We start from the raw sequence: 27,008 nt of genomic DNA on the forward strand, positions 1-27,008 counted from the left end.
TACTTTATTTTTTATACCCTAAACCACATAGTGGTCAGGGTATAATAAGTTTGATCTGCCAAAAAATGTGCCTACCATAAATATTGATTTTAGACCCCATAAAATATATACAGATCGACTCAGAGTCACCTCCTGAGTCGATCTAGCGCTTGGTGTCCGTCTGTCCATGTATTTGTTGTTCACAGGATTCCGGTCGCAATTATTAACCGATTTTGATGAAATTTGGTACAGGGAGTTGTTTGGGCACAAGGACGAATTGAATCGGATCAAATTTAGATATAGCTCCCTTATATATGTATCGCCCGATTTCGACAAATGGGGTCACATTGCTCTTTTTTACTAACCGATCGTCTTCAAATTTAGCACAAAATAGTCTTCTGCATCACCCTTTAAGTCTGCAAAATTTCATCGAAATCGGTTCAGATTTAGATATAGTTCCCATATATATATATATATATATATATATATATCTATATATATATATATATATATATATATATATATATATATATATATATATATATATATATATATATATATATATATATATATATATATATATATATATATATATATATATATATATATATATATATATATATATATATATATATATATATATATATATATATATATATATATATATATATATATATATATATATATATATATATATATGTATCGCCCGATTTTGCCAAATTAGGTCATAAAACCCTTATTTATCAACCGATCTTACTCCAAGTTGGCTAAATCTAATATTCTATAGCACTAACTATATGTGCAAAAAATCATCAAAATCGATTCAGATTGAGCTATAGCTCCCGATTATTCTAAATTTGGCCATAAAACCCTTATTTATCAACCGATCTTACTCAAAGTTGGCTAAATGTAATCTTCTATAGCATCAACTGTATGTGCAAAAAATTGTCGATATCAGTTCAGATTGAGATATAGCTCCCATATATATGTATAGCCCGATTTTCCCAAATTTGGCCATAGAACCCTTATTTATTATCCGATCTTACTCAAAGTTGGCTAGATCCAATCCTCTATAGTACTAACGGTATGTGCAAAATTTCATCGAAATCGGTTCATATGTAGATATAGCTCCCATATATGTATCGCCCGATTTTGAAAAATTTGCCCCTAATAATCTTATGTTTGACCATACAGGCCTCATTTCTTAACAGATCTTACTCAAATTTTGCACAAGGTAAACTTTTGTGGTATTCCCAAATTTAGCCATAATACTTTTATTTATTAACCAATGTTACTCAAATTTCAAATTTTGATGTACTAGCCGATCGTATTTATACGTACTTATAGCTCTTACATAAGAATATTGCTCGATTTTTACAAATTTGGATTTATTACCCACACTAATTGAGCGATTTTCTCTTTTTTAATAATGGGCTCAATACGAGTATTTCTGGCATACTAACCCCGTAGGTACAATATCAACTACAGCCAGTGTTGCTAGAAGAAGGGGAAATTCCCTATATGTAGGGGCTTTCTAATATTTAGCGTCTTGTACGGACGTAGGGCCACAATGTAGGACATTTTCACTCAACACAATTTGTAATAATTTTTACATTTTGGTGGCTCTAGAGGAGGAAATTAGAAGCCGGCAAGGCTTGATCTTTAACAATGTGTGGTAAATTTTATTCCTGTAGAAAATTTTGTCAACATTTTATTTCTATAGAACATTTTGTCAAAATTGTATTTCTATAGAAATTTTTTTCAAAATATTATTTCTTTAAAAAATTTTCTCAAAATTTTATTTCTTTGCAATTTTTTCTCAAAATTTTATTTCTATAGAATTTATTGTCAAAATTTTATTTCCATAGAAAATTTTTCACAAAAATTTGTTTACAGAAACTTTTCCCAAAATTTTATTTTTATAGAGATTTAACAAAAAAGATTACTAATTTGGGTAGAATTCTACCAACTGTGGCAACCGTGGTGGTAATACAAATTTATATTCTAAGTTATATACGTTGCTTATTCATGTTTTAAGATAATAAAGTACTTAGAACCATTTTTGTTTTGTAAAATTTTTTAAATTTAACGAAAAATGTAGCAGGGAAAATTGTTTGGGAATGTATAGGAAAGTAGGGAACTTTTTTTTTTGTCCTTGTAGGGTAAACCGAACATTTTCCCTGGCATCATTGACTATGAGCTATAGTCAGATTGACACAAAGCACCCATAGACAGGTACCCCTTAATTTTCATAAATATGCAACTGCGGTTTATCTCCCAAAACTATGTGTTACCCCATAAATGCTTATGATTACTAATTCTGTAATGGTGGTTTAGGGTATGATATAGTCGGCCCCGCCCGACTTTCTACTTTACTTACTTGTTTAATAATGGGCTCAATACGAGTATTTGTGGCATACTAACCCCGTAGGTGCAATATCAACTACAGCCAGTGTTGCTAGAAGTAGGAGAAATTCCCTATATGTAGGTTTTTTCTAATATTCAGCGTCTTGTAGGGACGTAGGGCCACAATGTAGGGACATTTTGTAATAATTTTTACATTTTGGTGGCTCTAGAGGAGGAAATTAGAAGCCGGCAAGGCTTGATCTTTAACAATGTGTGGTAACAACAGTTACCACTGGTGCCAAAAAAAAAAAACTCTAACAAAATTTGAAGATTACCACAAATCTACCAAACAAATATTTGTATAGAAATTTTTGTCAAAACTTTATTCCTGTAGAAAATTTTGTCAACATTTTATTTCTATAGAAAATTTTGTCAAAATTGTATTTCGATAGAAATTTTTTTCAAAATATTATTTCTATATAAAATTTTCTCAAAATTTTATTTCTATGGAATTTTTTCTCAAAATTTTATTTCTATAGAAAAATTTCCCAAAAAAAAATTTGTTTATCGAAAATTTTTCCAAAATTTTATTTCTAGAGAGATTTAACAAATAAAATTTCTATTTTTGGTTGAATTCTACCAAGTGTGGCAACCGTGGTGGTAATACAAATTTATTTACTAGGTTATATACGTTGCATTTTCCTGTTTTAATATAATAAAGTACTGAGAACCATTTTTATTTTGTAAAATTTGTTTAAATTTAACGAAAACTATGTTATTATAGGGAAATGTATGGAAAAGTAGGGAATTTTTGTTTGTCTTTGTAGGGTAAACCGAACATTTTCCCTGGCAACACTGACTATGAGACATAGTCATATTGAGATATAGGACCCATAAATATGTACCCCTTAATTTTCTTAAATATGCAACTGCGGTTTATCTTCCACACCTATATCAATGTTACCCCACAAATGCTTACTTACTTGTTATACCCACCACCATAGAATGGTGACGGGGGTATAATAAGTTTGTCATTCCGTTTGTAACACATCGAAATATCGATTTCCGACTATATAAAGTATATATATTCTTGATCAGGGAGAAATTCTAAGACGATATAACGATGTCCGTCTGTCCGTCTGTCTGTCTGTCTGTCTGTCTGTCTGTTGTAATCACGCTACAATCTTCAATAATGAAGCAATCGTGCTGAAATTTTGCACGAACTCGTCTTTTGACTGCAGGCAGGTCAAGTTCGAAGATGGGCTATATCGGTCCAGGTTTTGATATAGTCCCCATATAAACCGACCTCCCGATTTGGGGTCTTGGGCTTATAGAAATCGTAGTTTTTATCCAATTTGCCTGAAATTTGAAATCTAGAGGTATTTTATGACCATAAAGAGGTGTGCCAAAAATGGTGAGTATCGGTCCATGTTTTGGTATACCCCCCATATAGACCGATCTCCCGATTTTACTTCTTGGGCTTATAGAAACCGCAGTTTTTATTCAATTTACCTGAAATTGGAAATCTAGAGGTATTGTAGGACCACGAATACGTGTGCCAAAAATTGTGAGTATCGGCCCATATGTTGGTATAGCCCCCATATGGACCGATCTCCCGATTTTACTTCTTGGGCTTATAGAAACCGCAGTTTTTATTTAATTTACCTGAAATTGGAAATCTAGAGGTATTGTAGGACCCCAAATACGTGTGCCAAAAATTGTGAGTATCGGTCCATGTTTTGGTAGGGTCCCCATATAAAACGACCTCCCGATTTGGGGTCGTGGGCTTATAGAAACCGTAGTTTTTATCCAATTTGTCTGAAATTGGAAATCTAGAGGTTTTTTAGGACCATAAAGAGGTGTGCCGAAAATGGTGGGTATCGGTCCATATTTTGGTATAGCCCCCATATAGACCGTTTTCCCGATTTTACTTCTTGGGCTTCTAGAATCCGAAGTTTTTATCCTATTTGCCTGAAATTGGAAATCTAGAGGTATTATCGGGTCATAAGGAGGTGTGCCGAAAACGGTGAGTTTTCGAGACGGTCCATATTTTAGTATAGCCCCCATAAGAACGATCTCCCGATTTAACTCCTTAGGTTTCTAGAAACCATAGTTTTTATCTGATTTGCCTGAAATTGTAAATATTCTGGTATTTTAGGCTCACAAAATTTGTATCGGATTAAGTTTTTATCGGTCCATTTGGTAATGCCTCCATATAGACCGACTTCACTTCTTGAGGGTGTAGAAGGCGCACTGATCATGAAAATTGCTTGAAACTCAATTTAAAATTTCCAGATTTTACTTCTACAGATTTAAGATTTCAAATCAAGACATTATTTTATAATTTTCTTGCACACTTACAAGAGATGTTAATGATTCCTCTAAAACTCAAACAAAAATGGTTCTTATAAATCCAGAATCTGATATAGTCCTCATAGGTGAAATCTTAAAATTTATCTTCGGGAAGTGTCCTCAAGTCCTCAAGCCCTCCTGAAATTTCAAAGGAAGCCCTAATATTTGGTTCATGGTGGTGGGTATTTAAGATTCGGCCCGGCCGAACTTAGTGCTGTATATACTTGTTTTAATTTAAAGAAGGGGTCACTTTTTTCTGGGTGTCCCATCGGAAACGTTTACCAAAAACCAAGTAATTCGATTGTGGTGACAGTCTTTAGTAGAACTTGCATGATGCAATCATGCATCATCCAGATAAATTCAATTAGTCTGTGAAATTTAATGCTAAATTGAAATTATTGAAATTAATGTTAGGTTTCAGCATTTGTTAATTAATCTCATAGATTTATACATTTGTGAATATTGTATTTCATATCGCTAATACACTATGATATATTAAAGATAGTATTAATTCCATAAAATGCAGATTGTACGTATGCAGTAGACAGGCACCACCGTCGTAATAAACAAAACGCTTCCGAAAATGAGATACAACATTCTGTCCACACTTCTGCTAGCAGACGTGGAATAATTTTGAACATCATCCATTCGCCTAGTGTAAGCAAAAACAAAACGGAATTTTAGACCAACAAAGTTTACTTTTGTTGTAAGAGTTGTTTCATTCAGATCAACCAAAATTCGTTGGGCACCAGCCTAGCAACGGGATTTATTTGCCTTGAAAGAGACAACTTATTGTTTATGCCCTGCTTCACACTGTGGAACAGGGTATTATAAGTTAGTGCATATGTTTGTCTTTGGCAATATTGCTCAGGATCGGTCCCTGAGTCCATACAGCTAGGTCCGTCTGTCCGTCCGTCCATCTGTCTGTGAACACATTTTTGTAATCAAAGTCCAGGTCGCATTTTCAGTCCAATCAACTTCAAACTTGGCACAAGTTTTTGTCCTGGGTCAGAATAGAACCCTATTGATTTTGGAAGAAAACGCTTCAAATTTAGATATAGCTCCCATATATATCTTTCGCCCGATATTCACTTATATGATCTCATTTTGTACAAGAACTACACACAAAAAAAATGATTCTTTCCTCCCAAACGAAATTTTAGACAAACAAAGTTCGGTTCTCATTTGCTTTTCGCTGTAAGGAAGTGTATTTGGAAGAAAAGTATATACTTTTTGTGATAAACGTTTATTCTTTTCCAGGATGTAAAAACAATTTCATAAAGACAAACTCAAAAAAAAAACATTGTTTTCTTGCTAATTGCATTTTCCCTCACATCTTTCTCACATCCACGAGGTTTTTTAGTTCTTAACACCTTTTCCTGTAATACCACCAATGTAGAAGAAATTATACGATTTTTTAAAATTTTAAAATTTTTTTACCTTTCGCCTGGACGGAGAATCGAACCGCGGGCCATGCACTTTGTAAGCCAACACACTAACCACTGAGCTATGTACCTGTTATGGTCATCAATAGATAATTATGCATATAAGTTATATTTATATAGCATAGCTTGCGGCGCCCACGAACCGAATAAACAAAGTTTAGTTAACAGAAGCAAACATTTAGTTTGGCACCGTGAAGCAGTGGTTGCTACGCCCGACTTGCATGCCAAGGGTCGTGGGTTCGATCCCTGCTTCGACCAAAGTTTTTTTGTGTTTTTTTACATATATTCCAGATATGTTCGGAAGATTCCGAAAAAATGTCCAACATTACATTGTAGTATATTAAATTTTGAACTGTAAAATGTGTCTTATTAAAGACCTAAAGTCAGAAAAGAACAGTGTTTGATATAAACGAAATGGACTGTGTTGTTGTTTCAAAAATAACTTTTTTTATTGTAAAAATAAAAATTTTGTAACAAACTAATTTTTTTGGTGATAAAAGTTTAAAATTTTCCAAGCAATTCAAAAAACTCTAACAAAAGAAAAACGTTTTCGGTACACGTTTTCCAAACGTTTTTTTTTCTTTGCGTGTACAATAGTAATATAGTGCGGTGCCCTAAATTTTATTAAAATTGCTTCAGATTTAGATATAGCTCCCATATATATCTTTCGTCCGATATGGACTTGTATGTAAGTCTTTAGATTCTGTAGAAGTTTAACAAATTTTGTCTAGATCGAGTCAGATTTAAATGTATGAACACAAGCTATTATATACATCACCCAGCACATTTGACGGATTTTATCTGGTATCGAAAATGTGGATCTACAATGTGGTGCAGGGTATTATATGTTATAGTCGGTCGCGCCGTACTTTAGACTTTCCTCTCTTGTTTTTGTCTAAATTTTCGTTACGAAGAAAAGAACTATTTTTGTGTGGAGGAACTTGTTAAGCAATCACCAGAGAAAAAAATTAATTAACTTATTTATTTTTTTCATGATTATATTTATAAGTATAAGTTCCACAGTATGGCGCAGAGTATAATTACAAAACCCAAGGAAATTACTTTTGGTTGGTACTACAGAAAATTTAAGGCTTTATAAGCAAGCATATATTTTCTACTAAGTGTATGTCGTCGTCTCCTTTTTTATTCATTACAATTTAAGTTAAATGAGCGCTCTCAATGTTCTTGACATCGATTTAAAAACAAAACTCAGCTCGGTTAAACCAAGCCAATCCAACCCATATGATGAAGGTTAAATTGTTAATGATTTTTAAATTGATTGCAATTTACAAGCAAAACTTTGCTTCCATGGGAAATAATAGAAACACAAAAATTTTCACTTTAAGGTGGATATTAAGTTCAAGTTTAGCAGCTAAAATCGAAAATAAATCCATAAAAGTAGAACAAAATTTTATTTTTTTTTTTCGACAAATTTTATTAAAACTTGCTGGAAAATTATCCAAAACAACAAATTAGTAGAAACATGTATACACAGCGACAGGCCGGGCCGAATCTTAAATACCCACCACCATGAATAAAATACTCGTATAATAGAGTGCTTTGAAAAACTCGTCGTCACGGGTTACTTGATAATATATAGAATTTTCGAGAGGGGGGGGGGGCAGATATTCTCCTAAGCAGATCAGTTCAACCAGTATGCTTCCCGAAGATAAATTTAAAAATTCTACCTATGAATACAGGATCAGATTCTGGATTTTTAACAACCATTTTTGTTTGAATTTTAGAGGAATCATAAACATCTCGTGTAAGTGTGTAACATAAGAAAATGTTGAAATAACGCCTTGAAAACTTAAAAACTAAATCCGTTACAATTTCAGGCAAATCAGATAAAAACTACGGTTTATATAAACCCAAGGGAGATCGGTCTATATGGAGGCTATACCAAAACATGGACCGATAGGCACCATTTTCGGCACACCTACTTGTAGTCCTAAACTACCTCTAGCTTTCCAATTTCAAACAATCGGATAGCAAATACGGTTTCTAGAAGCCCGGGGAGTCGGCTTTTATGTAGGCTATATCAAAACCTGGACCCATATAGCCCATATTCGACCTGCCTGCAAACAAAAAACGAATCTTTGCCGAATTTCAGGACGATAGTGCCATTATTGAAAGCATTAGCGTGATTACAACAGACAAACGAACATGGTTATATCGTCTTAGAAGTTCCCCTGATCAAGAATATATACTTTATATAGTCGGAAATCGATATTTCGATGTGTTACAAACGGAATGACAAACTTATTGCCATTCTATGGTTGTGGGTATAAAAATTCTTAAAATGTCTTTAGCGCCATACGAAGTTCAAGAAAGGTACAATATAAATAAAATTTACTCATTTGAGAGAGTTCATAACTCAATTTAAGCAAACTTCTCCCATTTTGGGAAAATGTGAACTATTTTATTTTATAGTAAAATTGTGCACTATATTTGTATAAAACTTCTTTTCTTATTTTTAGTTCACGTCATTAAAATAAACAAAAAATTATTCAAATAAAGAACATTTTCTCACTTTGGGTAAAATTTAAGCAAAATCAACAAATTTTCATGAACTAAAGTTAAGTTGGCATTAGCGCTCCCTTTTTTGAATGTATTTCTCATTTTAGATTTTTTTTTGTCAAATTTTATTTAACGTTGTTTTTTTTTTAAGAAAAACAGTTTTTTGTCAGGCAATTCTATTTATAGACTAGATTGTTGTGCACACAAAACACATGTTAATGGAATTTATTTAGAGGAATCAAGCCTCTTTGGGCCATCTCTTATAAAAAACATACCAAATACAACTTTTGGAGAAGTAAATAAAGTAATTTTACTTATATTCCAAAAAATGTAGCAGGAATTGAAAAGGACGTTCGACATTACATACTACGAGTACTATTTTAAATTTCTACTACAAATCCTCAAAATGTGTCTTAATAAACAAAATGGACTTCGATTCTAGAATAAAACGTAATTTTTTATAAAAAAGAAATTAAATGTTATTTTAAGTAATTGTAAAAAAGGCCTTTGTAAAGCTTGGTTACATATGATAATAAATTAAATTAAATTAAAACAAGTAAGGAAAGTCTAAAGTCGGGCGGGGCCGACTATATTATACCCTGCACCACTTTGTAGATCTAAATTTTCGATACCATATCACATCCGTCAAATGTGTTGGGGGCTATATATAAAGGTTTGTCCCAAATACATACATTTAAATACCACTCGATCTGGAAGAATTTGATAGACTTCTACAAAATCTATAGACTCAAAATTTAAGTCGGCTAATGCACTAGGGTGGAACACAATGTTATTAAAAAAATATGGGAAACATTTAAATCTGAAGCAATTTTAAGGAAACTGCGCAAAAGTTTATTTATGATTTATCGCTCGATATATATGTATTAGAAGTTTAGGAAAATTAGAGTCATTTTTACAACTTTTCGACTAAGCAGTGGCGATTTTATAAGGAAAATGTTGGTATTTTGACCATTTTTGTCGAAATCAGAAAAACATATATATGGGAGCTATATCTAAATCTAAACCGATTTCAACCAAATTTGGTACGAATAGCTACAACGTTAATTCTACTCCCTGTGCAAAATTTTAACTAAATCGGAGTTAAAAATTGGCCTCTGTGGTCATATGAGTGTAAATCGGGCGAAAGCTATATATGGGAGCTATATCTAAATCTGAACCGATTTCAATCAAATTTGGCACGCATAGCTACAATGCTAATTCTATTCCCTGTGCACAATTTCAACTAAATCGGAGTAAAAGATTGGCCACTGTGGTCATATGAGTGTAAATCGGGCGAAAGCTATATATGGCAGCTATATCTAAATCTGAACCGATTTCAACCAAATTTGGCACGCATAGCAACAATGCTAATTCTACTCCCTGTGCAAAGTTTCAACTAAATCGGAGCAAAAAATTGGCCTCTGTGGTCATATGAGTGTAAATCGGGCGAACGATATATATGGGAGCTATATCTAAATCTGAACCGATTTCAATAAAATTTGGCACACTAGACTACACTACTAATTGAACTCCTAGTGCAAAATTTCAACCAAATTGGGGTAGAACTCTGGCTTCTGGGACCGTATTAGTCCATATCGGGCGAAAGATATATATGGGAGCTATATCTAAATCTGAACCGATTTCTTCCAAAATCAATAGGTATCTATTCTGAGCCAAAACACGTACTTGGGCCAAATTTGAAGTCGATTAGACTAAAACTGCGACCTAGACTTTGATTACAAAAATGTGTTCACGGACAGACGGACAGACGGACATGGCTATATCGACTCAAGAGCCCACCCTGGGCATTTTTGCCAAAGACACTATGTGTCTATCTCGTCTCCTTCTGGGTGTTGCAAACATACGCACTAACTTATAATACCCTGTTCCACAGTGTGGAGCAGGGTATAATGAATTAAAATAAAAATATTGTAATAAAGGTTTGAACTTTATAAAGAAATTCAAACAGCTGTACGTTTGCGATACTCATTTCCTTAACTTGTTTTGCGTGTAGACTATACCGTTCATTGTGATACCACAAGTGCTTTCATATTAACCCTGGAAAGTCATCCTTATTTTTTGTACACTATCGTCATCCTTCGTCATTTTGACTACGGCCTATTTCAAAATGCTATATTTTGCATTATGAGCAAAAATGAGAACCAATATTGAGTTTTGTATACCCTGCGCCACACTGTGGAACAGGGTATTGTAAGTTAGTGAATATGTTTGCAACACCCAGAAGGAGACGAGATTGACACATGGTGTCTTTGGCAAAAATGCTCAGGGTGGGCTCTTGAGTCGATATAACCATGTCCGTCTGTCCGTGAACACTTTTTGTAATCAAAGTCTAGGTCGCAGTTTTAGTCCAATCGACTTCAAATGTGGCACAAGTATGTGTTTTGGCTCAGAATAGAACCCTGTTGATTTTGAAAGAAATCGGTTCAGATTTAGATATAGCTCCCATATATATATATATATATATATATATATATATATATATATATATATATATATATATATATATATATATATATATATATATATATATATATATATATATATATATATATATATATATATATATATATATATATATATATATATATATATATATATATATATATATATATATATATATATATATATATATATATATATATATATATATATATATATATATATATATATATATATATATATATATATATATATATATATATATATATATATATATATATATATATATATATATATATATATATATATATATATATTTCGCCCGATATGGACTTATATGGCCCCATAAGCCAGAGTTTTACCCTAATTTGCTTGAAATTTTGCACAAGAAGAACAATTAGTACTACAGTCAGGTGTGCCAAATTTTATTAAAATCGGTTCAGATTTAGATATAGCTCCCATATATATCTTTCGCCCGATATGGACTAATACGGTCCCAGATGCCAGAGTTTTACCCCAATTTGGTTGAAATTTTGCGCTAGCAGTACAATTAGTAGTTAAGTTAAGTGTGCCAAATTATATTGAAATCGGTTCAGATTTAGATATAGCTCCCATATATATCGTTCGCCCGATTTACACTCATATGACCACAGTGGCCAATCTTTTACTCCGATTTAATTGAAATTTTGCACAGGGAGTAGAATTAGCATTGTAGCTATGCGTGCCAAATTTGGTTGAAATCGGTTCAGATTTATATATAGCTCCAATATATAGCTTTCGCCCGATTTACTCTCATATGACCACAGAGGCCAATTGTTTGCTCCGATTTAGTTGAAATTTTGCACAGGGAGTAGAATTAGCATTGTAGCTATGCGTGCCAAATTTTTGAAATCGGTTCAGATTTAGATATAGCTCCCATATATATGTTTTTCTGATTTCGACAAAAAGGGTAAAGTACCAACATTTTCCTTGTAAAATCGACACTGCTTAGTCGAAAAGTTGTAAAAATGATTCTAAGTTTCCTAAACTTCTAATACATATATATCGAGCGATAAATCATAAATAAACTTTTGCGAAGTTTCCTTACAATTGCTTCAGACTTAAATGTTTCCCATATTTTTATACCCTCCACCATACTTTGTCATTCCGTTTGTAACACATCGAAATATTGCTCTAAGACCCCATAAAGTATATATATTCTGGGTCGTGGTGAAATTCTGAGTCGATCTGAGCATGTCCGTCCGTCCGTCCATCTGTTGAAATCACGCTAACTTCCGAACGAAACAAGCTATCGACTTGAAACTTGGCACAAGTAGTTGTTATTGATGTAGGTCGGATGGTATTACAAATGGGCCATATCGGTCCACTTTTACGTATAGCCCCCATATAAACGGACCCCCAAATTTGGCTTGCGAAGCCTCTAAGAGAAGCAAATTTCATCCGATCCGGCTGAAATTTGGTACATGGTGTTAGGATATGGTATCTAATAACCATGCAAAAATTGGTCTACATCGGTGCATAATTATATATAGCCCCCATATAAACCGATCCCCCGATTTGGCTTGCAGAGCCTCTAAGAGAAACAATTTTCATCCGATCCGGTTGAAATTTGGTACGTGGTGTTAGTATTTTATCTCTAACAACCATGCACAAATTGGTCCATATCAGTCCATAATAATATATAGCTCCCATATAAACCGATCCCCAGATTTGACCTCCGGTGCCTTTTGGTGACGCAAAATTCATCCGATCTGGTTGAAATTTGGTACGTGGTGGAAGAATATGATATTTAACACCCATGTGAGTTGAAATTTGTGGATGACAGTCTGTCGTAGAAGTTTCTACTAGAGGTGTGCACGTGACACGAAATTGTCGTGACTCACGAAAATTTTCGTGACTCACGCGTGAGTCACTTGCTTCTTGGGCTTCTAGAATCCGAAGCTTTTATCCTATTTGCTTGAAATTGGAAATCTAGAGGTATTTTCGGGTCATAAAGAGGTGTACCGAAAACGGTGAGTATCGGTCCATATTTTAGTATAGCCCCCATAAGAACGATCTCCCGATTTAACTCCTTGGGTTTCTAGAACCGTGGTTTTTATCTGATTTGCCTGAAATTGTAAATATTCTGGTATTTTAGGCTCACAAAAACGTGTATCGGATTAAGTTTTTATCGGTCCATTTGAAAATTGCTTGAAACTCAATGTAAAATTTTCCAGATTTTACTTCTACAGATTTAAGATTTCAAATCAAGACGTTATTTTATAATTTTCTTGGACACTTACAAGAGATGTTAATGATTCCTCTAAAACTCACTCATTGTGTTCCACCCTAGTGCATTAGCCGACTTAAATTTTGAGTCTATTGATTTTGTAGAAGTCTATCAAATTCTGCCCAGATCGAGTAATATTTAAATGTATGTATTTGGGACAAACCTTTATATATAGCCCCCAACACATTTGACGGATGTGATATGGTATCGAAAATGTAGAGCTACAAAGTGGTGCAGGGTATAATATAGTCGGCCCCGCCCGACTTTAGACTTTCCTTACTTGTTTTCTAATTCAATTGTTTTTAATTATTATAAAGCAAAAATTCATAAATGTATCTTACATTTCCCAATCAACTATAATGCATTTTAAATCGAAAATGAAATTACACATCGTCATTTTGACGAAGGATGACTGTCTAGGGTTAAGCTCAATGGGCCTCCTTTTTATAGCCGAGTCCGATCCGGGTTTTTAGGGATAAGTCACCTCTGTCGAATCTTGAACCAATGACCTTTTGTATGAAGGCAAACATGCTAACCTTTGAACCACGATGGTTTCCCAGTTTTAGGCCGATAGTTTGTTTTGTTCGGAAGTTAAAGTGATCTCAACAGGCGGACGGACGAACGGACATCACAAGATTGACTCAGAATTTCACCACGAAAATATACTTTTCGTGGTGAAATTCTTGATTTTTACGATTTCAAGTTTATAAGAATTATACCTAAAATTGGGCTGCCATCTTGAAATATTTTTATTTTAAAGAAGCCGAGAATTAATACGAAAGTCCTTTAAATTCATTTGTATCCAATTATACTTTATTGAGCGTATGGCTATAATACTTAATTATTCCCAACATATTCTGTTATTCCCAACATGTCTCAAATAATGAGACGAGGTTGGCTGTAGGTGTACAATACAGTCGGCCTTTCTTCATGTTAATTGTTTATCACGTTTCTTTCATTACCCAAAAAGTGTAATCATAGAATTAATCAAGAGAATAATTTTGGTATTCGCATTTTTTTTCATATCCACATTTGTGACAATAACTATCAACCACTTTTTATTGTACGCACTTGTTTGATATCCACTGAGTGTTGGGGTTTGATATTCATGCACAGCATGGATGAGGGATGATGTTGTCGCATTTCGTTGTATCACTTCCGCTATTTACACCGGGTCGAACCCGGAACATAGCTTTCATAGGAATCGTCATTGTTGCAGTTTACTTTGCCGCTACACACAAAAATCAATATCAAAATTCCCAGATTTTTATAACTATGTGAAATCATTTTTGTTGTTTTTTTTTTTCACTTTAAGTTCAAAACTGCACTGTTATTTACGAACGTGATCGACTTGTAAATATTTCTATTGATAACACGCAACTTTCAGGTGGGGTTATGGCATATTTTTTTCTCGCTGTTTATTTTTATTATTTTTAAATCGTATTGTTATCGTTCACAATGCGCTGCGATGCTGTTCAAACCGTTCCGTCTGCACTACAGTGCGGTAATAAAAAAATTGATCACATGTCTCCCAGTCAATGACCAAATATAATACAAAGAACAAAACTAAAAAAACTGTTCTAATTGACTCAAGTAGAGCTCTGCTCTCAGATATCTACGATTTACTGTCTAAAGACCGTAAATTCGAGTACTTTTATTTTCATTTCGAAGATGAGATACAATCCCATGCGTAGCTTTTGGTGGACAAATAATTCAATGAATTAATATATATATATGTGTGCGTATGTGTGTAAGAGAGTAATGGAGAATGTAACTACGGGGCACAGTGGGTTATTTCATTGAGTAAAGAGGAGGTGTCAAAATGATAGATGAATTTTACATAGACATGTCATATACTATTTTCGCAATACTTTCACAACACACTATTTTTTTTTTTTTTTGATTTAAGGGAAATAAAGGGTGATTTTTTAAGAGCTATTTTTCAAATAAAACATATCCAATTGCATGTAAATTGTTTCCTTCAATGGTACATCGACTTTGATTAAAAACATCAATAATTTGCTAGCGTTGTCCGTTAGTAAAACAATTCATGGTTGAATTACAGACCAAACTGAAGATTTTTGACAGTGCAAAAAAAAACTCGAAACATGAGTCAGCTGTTTAAACCAATGTTGCCAAAAAGATAATAGGTAAAAAATCACCCATAAACTCGATGTTAGGTTAGGTTATGTGGCAGCCCGATGTATCAGGCTCACTTAGACTATCCAGTCCATTGTGATACCACATTGACGAACTTCTCTCTTATCACTGAGTGCTGCCCGATTCCATGTTAAGCTCAATGACAAGGGACCTCCTTTTTATAGCCGAGTCCGAACGGCGTTCCACATTGCAGTGAAACCACTTAGAGAAGTTTTGAAACCCTCAGCAATGTCACCAGCATTACTGAGGTGGGATAATCCACCGCTGAAAAACTTTTTGGTGTTCGGTCGAAGGAGGAATCGAACCCACGACCTTGTGTATGCAAGGAGGGCATGCTAACCATTGCACCACGGTGGCTTCCTACACGCAAAAAATGGAAGAAAAGTATATACTTTTTGTGATAAACGTTTATTCTTTTCCAGGATATGAAAACAATTTCATAAAGACTAACTCAAAAAAAAACATTGTTTTCTCGCTAATTGCATTTTCCCTCACATCCACGAGGTCGCCGCAAAAATATCATATTATTTTGCTCTTCGAATATGATTGCGACAATCATGTTTCTTCTCTGCGTGTAAACTCAGAAATATCACCAGCACTATTCAGAGGTTATTAACCACCGCTGTCAGCAAGGCGGGTAAGATTGCACTTTGGTGGCTCCCAACCATTTGGTTTGTGATACAAATTAAAACGTTTGCGATAATCAATTTCCAATCGATTTTTTCTTTCCGTCTTGTCACATTCTCAATAAAAATATGTCTGCATGGTACTAACATTTTCAGAAAAATTCCCCCATTGTATTTGGTGAAAATGGAAAAATCAAATAAAATATACAACAATAACACAACACCATAATTAAACTTAAACGATGAATCTTTCGTTTTTTTTTTAAGTCTGCCCTTGCAGTTACTAATGTTGCTGTTGTTGTTGTGTTGTGTTCATTTTTAGGCGGGGGTAGTTGAAATGTCAATAAATGAAGTGCACAAAGCGATGAGAGTTATATGTTATTATGCGACACGAACAACCGAACACTTGTTGCTACAACAACAATGTTCTATAGGTCGATCGTGTTGAGTTTCGGAACGCACACTTACGTTAATATAGGCGATTTGTATAGGGCATTTTACGAGTATACTGTAATTTACTAACATATCACACGCTCTCATTCTATAAATCCCCACCCACACCATACAAACATCTCTCACATACTCACTCATTCACACTCTTAGTCAATTAAAGTGGTTAATTGCCAAGATATTGTGGGTTGGAAATTTAATGGTGAATTTTCAGCTCGAATTCACTTCGATAATGCTCCCAAAGACAGTTTCGTAATCCTCACTCGACGTTTTTGAGTTTTATTTTTATTGATTCTTTAAGACATTGTTTACGTCATTTTCACTACGAGTGGAATGAACAGTACCCTCATCACAATATGAAGGAAAGGCTAGAGATCTCTAGGGTTGTGTGCAGTACGAACCAAATCATTTACAAATCAATTAATTAACATGAGTACGTAAATTCTAAACTCAAAAAACTTGGTTTTGAGGGGTCTGAGTTTAGTATGTTCGATAGAATTACACTCAGAAAATATGAGTGCGACATTGATGCATACACGCAGGAGAAGAAACATGATTGTCACAATCATATTCGAAGAGCAAAATAATATGATAGGAGCCATTTTTGCGGCGACCATGTAACATTTTCACCTGCAACCATGTTGGGTCAGTGAACATGGTTCTAAGAAAAATAAAATTGTCCTCATCTGAAATGTTATATTGATAAAAAGAATTTTGTTTCCATTAAAAGACAATGATCACGATCTCAAATGTTATGTTATTCGTCAAAAATGTTATTCTTCCAGTTAAAAGAACATGGTCACAACCTAAAATGTTTTGATTTTTATGAAAAAAAAAACTTTTTTCGTCGTCGAAAAAAGGACGCCGCTTGAGAAAAGAAAACACAAAATCAACTTTATTTATTTGTTTTTATTTATTTATAAACTAATTCATTGTTTATTTGTATTTATAATGTCGTGCAAGCAAACATCACATTTTTTTACACACTCTAGTTTGGTTCAATTTCAACAATAAGTAATCATTCCATATTTACTTCGTGCCCAATAAATGTACCAACGCAGCCTTCGTGTAACTGCAAATAAAAATAAATTATACCATATATCAAAATGCAGAACAAAAACCAGGTACATTTTTTTCAGTTACACTTTCCTTTTTTGTATTCACATGAAACCACGTGCCACTTCTAAATAAATAAATTAACACAAAACACAATAATTCCGTATTCTCCGTCCATTCCAAGAAACAGTCAACACACGACTGACGCGCAAACTGAAAATCGTGTGTACCTGCCCAATGTTTTTATAAAATCCTTTTCGCTGCAAAAGAATTAAAAAATTAAATGGTCACGAAAACAATGTACATGGTCTTTATGGTCATGTAATGGTTATAGACATGTCTATATGTAACCTATAAAAATACTTTTTTCTCTGCAAAAAAGTAAAAACAATTGAATGGTCAGGTACATGATTTTCCTGACCATATAATGGTCTCAAATTCTATCATTTAAATAATAGAACATGTTTACGGCATTTGAGAACCATTTAAATGCTTATTGCCAACATATATTTTTCTCCGCTCGAAAATTATTTTTACAACGACCAAATACATGGTTTTCGCGACAATTACATACTCTAGATAAGCATTAAATGGATGCGGCAACCATGTTCAAACATGTTTTTTCTGTGCGAGTATAGAAATGAAATAGTAAAGTTTTCAGTGGTGGTACAAAGTGGTGACAATAAATTAATACAAGGGTGTCCAAGACCAACACCAGTTTTAGTGAAATGTCCACCCACACTGAAAAAACACATGACCGGTTGCAAAGATTTTGTCTTTACACTAATGATTTTTGTATTGATTCCGAGCTAAAGAAGCGGAGAATTGAAGTAAGTTCACATTTAAGATACAATTATCTTTTAAATTCGAGTTTTGCGTACTTGTGTCTAGGAAACAAATTTTAATTCTTTCAGCTTTTTTCTCCATGTGCTACCAAAATCCATTAAAAAAGTTTTAACGATTATTTAAATTTTCAGTAGAAATTATGCTGTGTTTCAAGTAAAAACTTCTTTAAAATAAAGTTCTAAAAAACATCACCTATTTTTAAACACTTTTTAGTTTTGTTACTAAGATGTAAAAAGTCAATAAATTTAAAGACGATTTCATTAATTTTGAAGAGTTTTTCAGAAGTATTAAAGCCAACTTGACCTTAGTAAAGGGAAATTTTCTTTTATATTAGGACAGGCAATTTTGAGTCGAATCACTTAACTATAAGGTCAAAACGACTTTATTGAAAAGTTTATCAACTTTTGGGCAAGGAAACAACTTTATATCAGAAAAATGTGTCTCCAATGCTAAACCAAATTCGCATTCGAAATTTAAGGACATAAAGTCGTTGGTATCACAACAATATTTTTTCCGTGTACGTTGTCACAGTTTTCCTGCGAAAAAGTGAATCAGCTGACTTCTAACAACACCTTTTCACAAATTGGCACTAAAATTTCCATCGAACGGCCGATTTGAGGTCATCGACACTTTGGTATTTGTAAGATCCGGAGATTTTGGTGGCCATTGTGCGATAGAAATGTAGCGAGAAACTGCCTTTCTAAGTCATTATTGTGTGACGGGTGCTGAGTGCGATGGTGCGGAATCCTCTTTGAACGTCCATGGTCTACGGTCCCGAAATGTTAGTCTGTCCAGTGCTTCAACACTACCAACAAAACAACTTTAAAATCATTTCCAGATGATGCACTCTCAAAGATGTTCTTTATTTTAATTACACAAGAAGTTATTTTGATTAAATTTTCTATAAATCGTTTTTTTCTTATTTTTAATGGGTAACTTCTTTTGTTTCAAAAAGGGTGGGTGTCTTTAGAACATTTTCTCGATGATCTCCGGAAATTATTTTCGATGAATACGAGCGAGGAACAACCATCAGCATTTCTGGCGGCTCACACCGTTACCATCTACGGTGTTTAAATCTACACGCATGATTGTCACAATCATATTTGAAGAGCAAAATAATAGGAGCTATTTTTGCGGCGACCATGTAACATTTTCACCTGCAACCATGTTGGCTCAGTGAACATGGTTCTAAGAAAAATATAATTGTCCTTATCTAAAATATTAGTATATTGATAAACAGAATTTTGTTTGAATGAAAAGACAATGGTCACAATTTAAAATGTTATGGTATTCATTCAAAATGTTTTTCTTCTAGTTAAAAGAACATGGTCACAACCTAAAAGGTTTTGATCTTTATGAAAAAACTTTTTTCATCGTCGAAAAAAGGACGCCACTTGAGAAAAGAAAACAAAAAAATTAACTTTATTTATTTGTTTTTATTTATTTATAAACTTATTTATTGTTTATTTGTATTTATAATGCCGTTCAAGCAAACATCATATATTTTTACATACTCTATTTTATTTCAATTTCAACCATAAGTAATTATTCCATATTTACATCGTGCCCATCAAATGTATAAACGCAGACATCATGTAACTGCAAATAAAAACAAGTAAGGAAAGTCTAAAGTCGGGCGGGGCCGACTATATTATACCCTGCACCACTTTGTAGATCTAAATTTTCGATACCATATCACATCCGTCAAATGTGTTGGGGGCTATATATAAAGGTTTGTCCCAAATACATACATTTAAATATCACTCGATCTGGACAACAAAATCTATAGACTCAAAATTTAAGTCGGCTAATGCACTAGGGTGGAACACAATGTTAGTAAAAAACAAAGAAAATGTTGGTATTTTGACAATTTTTGTCGAAATCCGACAAACATATATATGGGAGCTATATTTAAATCTGAACCGATTTCAACCAAATTTGGCACCCAAAGCTACAATGTTAGTTCTACTCCCTGTGCAAAATTTCAACTAAATCGGAGCAAAAAATTGGCCTCTGTAATCATATGAGTGTAAATCGGGCGAAAGCTATATATGGGAGCTATATCTAAATCTGAACCGATTTCAACCAAATTTGGCACGCATAGTTACAATACTAATTCTACTCCCTCTGCAAAATTTCAATTAAATCGGAGTAAAAGATTGACCACTGTGGTCATATGAGTGTAAATCGGGCGAACGATATATATGGGAGCTATATCTAAATCTGAACCGATTTCAATAAAATTTAGCACACTTGACTACACTACTAATTGTACTCCTAGTGCAAAATTTCAACGAAATTGGGGTAATACTCTGGCTTCTGGGACCGTATTAGTCCATATCGGGCGAAAGATATATATGGGAGCTATGTCTAAATCTGAACCGATTTCAATCAAATTTACCAAACATTGGTAGAATGTCACTTCTACTCTTTGTGTAAAATTTCACGAAAATCGGTAGTAAACTTTGGCCTCTGTGGTCATATGAGTCTAAATCGGACGAAAGATATATATGGGAGCTATATCTAAATCTGAACCGATTTAGCTGATATTTTGCAAGTTTTTCAAGACTCATAAAATATTCGGATGTGCTGAATTTGAAGAACATCGGTTGATAAACACGCCAATTATGACCAGATCGGGGATAAATATATATGGCAACTATATCTAAATCTGAACCGATTTTTTCCAAAATCAATAGTGATTGTCTTTGTTCCAAAAAACGACCCTATGCCAAATTTGAGGACGATCGGACTTAAACTGCGACCTGTACTTTGCGCACAAAAATACATGAACAGACAGACGGACGGACAGACAGACAGACAGACAGACAGACAGACAGACGGACATCGCTAAATCGACTCAGAATTTAATTCTAAGACGATCGGTATGCTAAACGATGGGTCTCAGACTTTTCCTTCTTGTCGTTACATACAAATGCACAAACTTATTATACCCTGTACCACAGTAGTGGTGAAGGGTTAAATATGGGAAACATTTAAATCGGAAGCAATTTTAGGGAAACTTCGCAAAAGTTTATTTATGATTTATCGCTCGATATGTATGTATTAGAAGTTTAGGAAAATTAGAGTCATTTTTACAACTTTTCGACTAAGGAGGAAAATGTTGGTATTTTGAACATTTTTGTCGAAATCAGAAACACATACATATGGGAGCTATATATAAATCTGAATTGATGTCAACCAAATTTGGCACGCATAGCTATAATGCTAATTCTACTCCCTGTGCAATATTTCAACTAAATCGGAGTTAAAAATTGGCCTCTGTGGTCATATGAGTGTAAATCGGGCGAAAGCTATATATGGGAGATATATCTAAATCTGAACCGATTTCAACCACATTTGGCACGCATAGTTACAATGCTAATTCTACTCCCTGTGCAAAATTTCAACTAAATCAGAGCAAAAAATTGGCCTCTGTGGTCATATGAGTGTAAATCGGGCGAAAGCTATATATGGGAGCTATATCTAAATCTGAACCGATTTGGCTGATATTTTGCAAGTTTTTCGAGCCTCATAAAATATTCGGATGTACGGAATTTGAGGAAGATCGGTTGATATACACGCCAATTATGACCAGATCGGTGAAAAATATATATGGCAGCTATATCTAAATCTGAACCGATTTTTTCCAAAATCAATAGGGATCGTCTTTGAGTCGAAACAGGACCCTATACCAAATTTTAGGATAATCGAACTAAAACTGCGAGCTGTACTTTGCACACAAAAATACACCAACAGACAGACAGACAGACGGGCAGACAGACAGACGGACATCGCTAAATCGACTCAGAATTTAATTCTAAGACGATCGGTATACTAAACGATGGGTCTCAGACTTTTCCTTTTTCCTTATTATACCCTGTACCACAGTAGTGGTGAAGGGTATAAACATGTACATTTTTTTAATTACACTTTCCTTTTTTGCGTTCACATAAAACCACGTACCACTTCTGAATCAATAAATTAACACAAAACAGAGTAAATCCGTATTCTTCGTCCATTCCAAGAAACAATCAACACACGACTGACGCGCAAAATGAAAATCGTGTGTACCTGCTCAATGTTTTATATAAAATTATTTTCGCTGCAAAAAAGTTAAAAAATTAAATGGTCACGAACAAAATGTAAATGGTCTTTATGGCCATGTAATGGTTCTAGACATGTCTATACTTAACCTATAACAATACTTTTTTCCTGTAAAAAAGTAAAAAAATTGAATGGTCAGGTACATGATTTTCCCGACCATTTAATAGTCTCAAATTCTATCATTCAAATGATAGAACATGTTTGCGGTATTTTAGAACCATTCAAATGCTCATTGCCACCATACATTTTTCTCCGCTAGAAAATTATTTTTACAAAGACGAAATACATGGTTTTCGCGGCGATTACATGCTCTAGATAAGCATTAAATGGATGCGGCAACCATGTCCAAACATGGTTTTTCTGTGCGTGTGGTGACCAATTGAAAATGTAAATGTTCAGCTGACATTTTTGGTTATTTTGTATGTTCCCAAACTGCTCAATTTTAGATGGCATCTCAACGGAGAAAATCAAATTCGATAACTAAACCTTTCGTACAGGCGAAGCAACTCCTTGGATCTTTCCAGTTTAATTTTTTTGGGCATTGATGAGTTCTTGTCATTTTTGGCTACTGTCCAAGCTCATTTGTCTATATGTGATGCATCCGTTATGTCGATATATTCAGCTCACGAGCAAGTTTTCTACTACTGCGGCGGGGATTTCGATCGAGATCATTTCTGGTGTTGCGATGCAACACTTCCAGTATCACGGTAACGAGCAATAGTACGAGAAATAAAAGATTTATTCACATTTAAATGGTGGAGGCTTCTAACGATTGCCACTTGTGGCGTTCTAGCCAAAGTTTATGCAATCACACTATCACGCTTGAACTCCATAACGAATAACTTTATTTCTCTATGCAATAGATCAAAATGTTTTTGTAAACATGTAAAGAATAAAATGAACTGTCCCTGAAATAAATCGGTCAGCTGACATACGTGCTGTTTAGAAATAATAGCATCCTGAAGTTAGTTGCAATGCATATCAGCCCTACTGTACGTATGTACACAGAAAAAATTTTCCGTATTTAAACTAACGCTAAATTTAACTTATTTTTATTGTAAAAAATTTATTTGCTTGCAGTTAAATTTTATTATTTTTATCGAAATTTTCCACAGCTTAATGGCATCTTACTTGTTTTAAGTATGTCTCAAAAATTTTATGAACTAGACTTGAGTATAAAGTTCAATGACCGTACACATAGTTCAATATGAACTAAAGCAAAAGAAGATTTTCGTACGATTCCCAAAAATAGTAAGACTGAACTACTGTATGGTGAAAGTGGTCATGATTTGGCGCCAATGATTTTCTTCTTTACTTATAGTTAATTTGTATACACTCCACCATAGGATGGGGGGTATATTAACTATGTCATTCCGTTTGTAACACATCGAAATATTGCTCTAAGACCCCATAAAGTATATATATTCTGGGTCGTGGTAAAATTCTGAGTCGATCTGAGCATGTCCGTCCGTCCGTCTGTTGAAATCACGCTAACTTCCAAACGAAACAAGCTATCGACATGAAACTTGGCCATATCGGTCCACTTTTACGTATAGCCCCCATATGAACGGACCCCCAAATTTGGCTTGCGAAGCCTCTAAGAGAAGCAAATTTCATCCGATCCGGCTGAAATTTGGTACATGGTGCTAGTATATGGTCTCTAACAATCATGCAAAAATTGGTCCACATCGGTCCATAATTATATATAGCCCCCATATAAACCGATCCCTTGATTTGGCTTTTGGAGCCTCTAAGAGAAGAAAATTTCATCCGATCCGGCTGAAATTTGGTACATGGTCTTTAACAACCATGCAAAAATTGGTCCACATCGGTCAATAATTATATATAGCCCCCATATAAACCGATCACCAGATTTGACCTCCGCGCCTCTTGGAAGACCAAAATTTGTCTGATTCAGTTGATATTTGGTACGTGGTGTTAATATATGGCCTCAAACACCCATGCAAAAATTGGTCGAAATCGGTCCATAATTATATATAGCCCCCATATAAACCGATCCCCAGATTTGACCTACTGAGCCCCTTGGAAGAGCAAAATTCATCCGATTCGATTGAAATTTGGTACGTGATGTTAGTATATAGTATCCAACAATTTGGTCAATATAAACTTGACGTATTTCTTTCAATTTCGCATTTAAAAAACCTGAACACCCCTCATTTTGAAGGTGTGTGTGTGTAGAATGTTGCTCCTATTTTGATTTTGGAATTCACTCTTCAGTTGTCACAATGCCGTCCAAGCAAGAAGAGCAGCGTATCAAAATTTTGCTCGCGCATCGCGAAAATCCGAGCTACTCGCACGCAAAGCTGGCAAAATCGCTAAAAGTTGCCAAATCAACCGTTACAAATGTAATTAAAGTGTTTGGGGAACGTTTGTCGACAGCCAGGAAGTCTGGATCGGGGAGAAATCGAAAACCGGAAGCCGCTGAGACGACAAAGAGAGTTGCCGGTAGTTTCAAGCGAAACCCTGACCTCTCTCTCCGAGATGCCGCAAATAAGCTGGGTGTATCGTCTACAACCGTGCATCGAGCCAAAAAACGAGCCGGGCTATCGACTTACAAGAAAGTAGTGACTCCAAATCGCGATGATAAACAAAATACGACGGCCAAAGCGCGATCCCGGAGGCTGTACACGACGATGCTGACGAAGTTTGACTGCGTGGTAATGGACGACGAAATCTACGTCAAAGCCGACTACAAGCAGCTTCCGGGACAGGAGTTTTAAACGGCAAAAGGAAGGGGAAAGGTAGCAGATATTTTCAAGCACATAAAACTGTCAAAGTTCGCAAAGAAATATCTGGTTTGGCAAGCCATCTGTATCTGTGGCTTGAAAAGCAGCATTTTCATAGCTTCCGGGACTGTCAAGAAATGTACGTGAAAGAGTGTTTGAATAAACGTCTGCTGCCTTTCCTGAAGAAACACGGTTTTTCCGTACTGTTTTGGCCGGATTTGGCATCTTGCCATTACGGTAAAAAGGCCATGGAGTGGTACGCCGCCAACAACGAGCAGGTGGTTCCCAAGGACAAGAACCCTCCCAACACGCCAGAGCTCCGCCCAATTGAGAAATACTGGGCTATTGTCAAGCGGAACCTAAAGAAGACCAAAAAAACTGCTATGGACGAGCAGCAGTTCAAGGCAAACTGGCTTTCTGCGGCGAAGAAGGTGGACAAGGTGGCTGTACAAAATCTGATGGCAGGTGTCAAGCGTGAGGCCCGGCAATTCGGATTTGGAAAAGCGAAAGCCTAACTGAATATTTTTCCTGAATTTAATACTAATTGTACTTGAAAAAGAAATTTAATTTGATTTTTTTAAATAAACGATTTCACCAATTTACACGCGTTTTCCCTTGACCAAATTTTGACCGTATCACCCTTTATATACTTGTTTCTTCTACGAGATGATGTAATTTCGTGAACTGCATTTAAAAAGTACAACAGGATATTAAAATTTCCTAGTTTTAACAACAAAGTTTTAGTTCAATTTTCGTGCGAGGTAGTTTATTCTTCCTATAAAACAGTTCACTTTTTTTTCGGTGTATGACCAGATTTTCACTAATAAAGTCACACCCATAGAAAAAATCATGAACGGCGTGCACGTTTCAAAACGAACCGTTCATGAAAGTGAGTCAACACACATGTGATGTCAAACGAAGAGACGGTGTCAATCTGAAAGCTATAAAATGACACCATGCGTTCTCAAAACAACAAGCAGCGTTCATGATCTGAAACGTAACGGTTACGAATTTATAAAAAAAAAAAAACATCCGCTACTGTGACTCGAACCTAGAATGTCTGTTCCAGACGCGTTGATTTGCAGTTCAGTATATTGAAATTTTCCGCATATTAATTTGGTATGATATTCACTTAACCAACAAAATATTACATCTATAGTCAAATCGATGTAAATCAAAATGTACACAAGACATCTCTGTAAAATATCGTTCATATCGGATTCAGACATTGTTCTCATATGTAGTGTCACAAATTATCCAGAAACTTTTTATAAAAACCTCATGTATAACTGATCATATTTAAATATAGCCCAGGGAAATATTTTGTAACATCTCTTGGAGTTCCAAAAATCAGGCATATCGGTTCAGATTTATATGATGCTCCCCTAAATATGTACCACTTAATTTTGAAAAATACGGACATAGGATGTGGAAGTGCGAAGTATCAGCCATATCGTCCGATTTTGGATGTATTTCCCAAACTGTTCTGGATAATACCCGCCAAATGCTTATGTTACCAATTCAGTAGAATTGGTTTAGGGTATGATATAGTCGTCTTCGAGCGACTGTATACTTCTCTCTCTCTTGTTTATATACGCTAGCAATTGGCATTATGCATTATGATTGGGCCACCTTGTAGGTGCAA

General features: G+C 34.6%; 1 protein-coding gene across 1 annotated transcript in view; it reads right to left on the minus strand.

Annotated features, from left to right (window-relative positions):
• Positions 1 to 14,957, minus strand: part of LOC142235026 (uncharacterized) — a 40,687-nt gene extending 25,730 nt beyond the window's left edge. The window contains exon 1 of the mRNA XM_075306245.1: positions 14,443 to 14,957. Coding sequence (XP_075162360.1) covers positions 14,443 to 14,514 — 72 coding nt within the window. The 5' untranslated portion in view covers positions 14,515 to 14,957. The remainder of the gene's footprint in view (positions 1 to 14,442) is intronic.
• Between the last annotated feature and the right edge of the window lie 12,051 nt (positions 14,958 to 27,008).

The sequence above is a fragment of the Haematobia irritans genome, chromosome 4, assembly GCF_050003625.1.
Source record: "Haematobia irritans isolate KBUSLIRL chromosome 4, ASM5000362v1, whole genome shotgun sequence".
Classification (NCBI taxonomy): Eukaryota; Metazoa; Arthropoda; class Insecta; order Diptera; family Muscidae; genus Haematobia; species Haematobia irritans.